The sequence below is a fragment of the Myotis davidii genome, unplaced genomic scaffold, assembly GCF_000327345.1.
Source record: "Myotis davidii unplaced genomic scaffold, ASM32734v1 scaffold586, whole genome shotgun sequence".
Taxonomy (NCBI): domain Eukaryota; kingdom Metazoa; phylum Chordata; class Mammalia; order Chiroptera; family Vespertilionidae; genus Myotis; species Myotis davidii.
Genome location: NW_006296809.1, coordinates 163,881 through 165,210, shown reverse-complemented (window position 1 = coordinate 165,210; position 1,330 = coordinate 163,881). Strand labels below are relative to the sequence as shown.

Sequence of the window (1,330 nt, the reverse complement as noted above, 5' to 3'; positions counted from 1 at the left end):
ACACACACACACACACACACACACACGCCCACAGATGCTCATGTAGTGAGAGCAGCCGCTGAGGGGTGGAGGGTGACCGCCCTCAGCACACATCCTGGAAGGGGTAGCGCCCACTTCCATGCTGGGAAACAGCCCGTGCAGGACACACAGCCCCGCCCATCCTCCTCCATCGGGGAGGGAAGTCCCGCCTCTGCCTCAGTTGCAAGGAACAGAGAATGGGCACAGAATGTGCGAGTGGAGTGAGGTGGAGGAGCCCAGGTGCTACTTACGCTGGGATCTCATTGGTCAGTTCGCTTGGAAACAAAGAGACAGAGAAGGTGAGAGGCAGGAGGGAGGAGGGGGCAGGGGGCCGGCCGAGGGGGCCTGCCCTCCTGGTCACGGAGCCGAGGGCGGGTGTGGCATGGCCTGCGTCTGGCCCTGCACGAGCAAACAGGACAGATGGACGGACAGCGGAGCAGAGGGGCGTTACCTCTCCGTCACAGCGTTGAGGTACTCGATGTAGGTCCGTCCATCGAAGGCCAGTGCGTCCAGGTCCCCTGCCGACTTCTCCATCAGCCCTGGGAGACAGTCAGGGTGAGGGGCGGCTCGGGGTCCGACACCTGCAGCCTCAGCCCGGCCGCCGTGCTCACCCTTCTCGCAGTGGAGCCCCGAGAAGCCCCCGGGGCACAGGCAGGTGTAGGAGGCCTCCTGGGGGAGGCAGGAGGCCCCGTTGAGGCAGGGGTGGCCCGAGGCCTGGGTGCAGGGGTGGTCTGCGAAGGAGGAGACGTCCACCGCCCGCACCACGTGCTCCCAGGTCAGCAGCTGGTGGCCTTTCAGGGCGACCTGGGGGGACAGGGGATTGAGCCTTGTCCTGCCTCTGCCCTGCCCTACAGCCCCCCGAGGCCCCCACACACCAGCTGGAGGGCGCCATCGAGGCCGGAGGATGCTCCCTTCTAATTGGCCTCCTTCCCCATGTTATGACCCCGTGCTTTTCTAATTGGTCACTCTTTTGAGAATATCATGCTTCAAAGTCCAAAACCCATGTAGTACTCTCCTCTTTCTCTCCCCCTTATTTTGCAACATTCCTCTATCTCCTGTGAAAATGTTTCCCTCTTTCTGGCATCTGTCCACATTTCTCAATCTTCTGTGAAACTATGTTTCCTTTTCCCAGTATTCTGTGACTTTTCTTTATCCTCTGTGAATGTACGACTCTGGTAGCTCCAAGCCTTCACCTATGCATTCCTTTCCCATGGACCCTTTTTAGTCCCTAAACCTGCCTATTTTGTCCCTAGGGTTCCTTTCAATATCACATATATGTATATATAACAGTTAAATTAGAAAAATTAGTCAC

The 1,330-nt window shown here is 58.3% G+C and overlaps 1 protein-coding gene across 1 annotated transcript in view; it reads right to left on the bottom strand.

The window, feature by feature from the left end:
• Window positions 1-1,330, bottom strand: part of AGRN (agrin) — a 72,701-nt gene that overhangs the window by 22,053 nt on the left and 49,318 nt on the right. Inside the window, 5 exon segments of the mRNA XM_015569671.1 lie at window positions 33-94; window positions 270-293; window positions 470-557; window positions 630-822; window positions 894-929. Coding sequence (XP_015425157.1) covers window positions 33-94; window positions 270-293; window positions 470-557; window positions 630-822; window positions 894-929 — 403 coding nt within the window.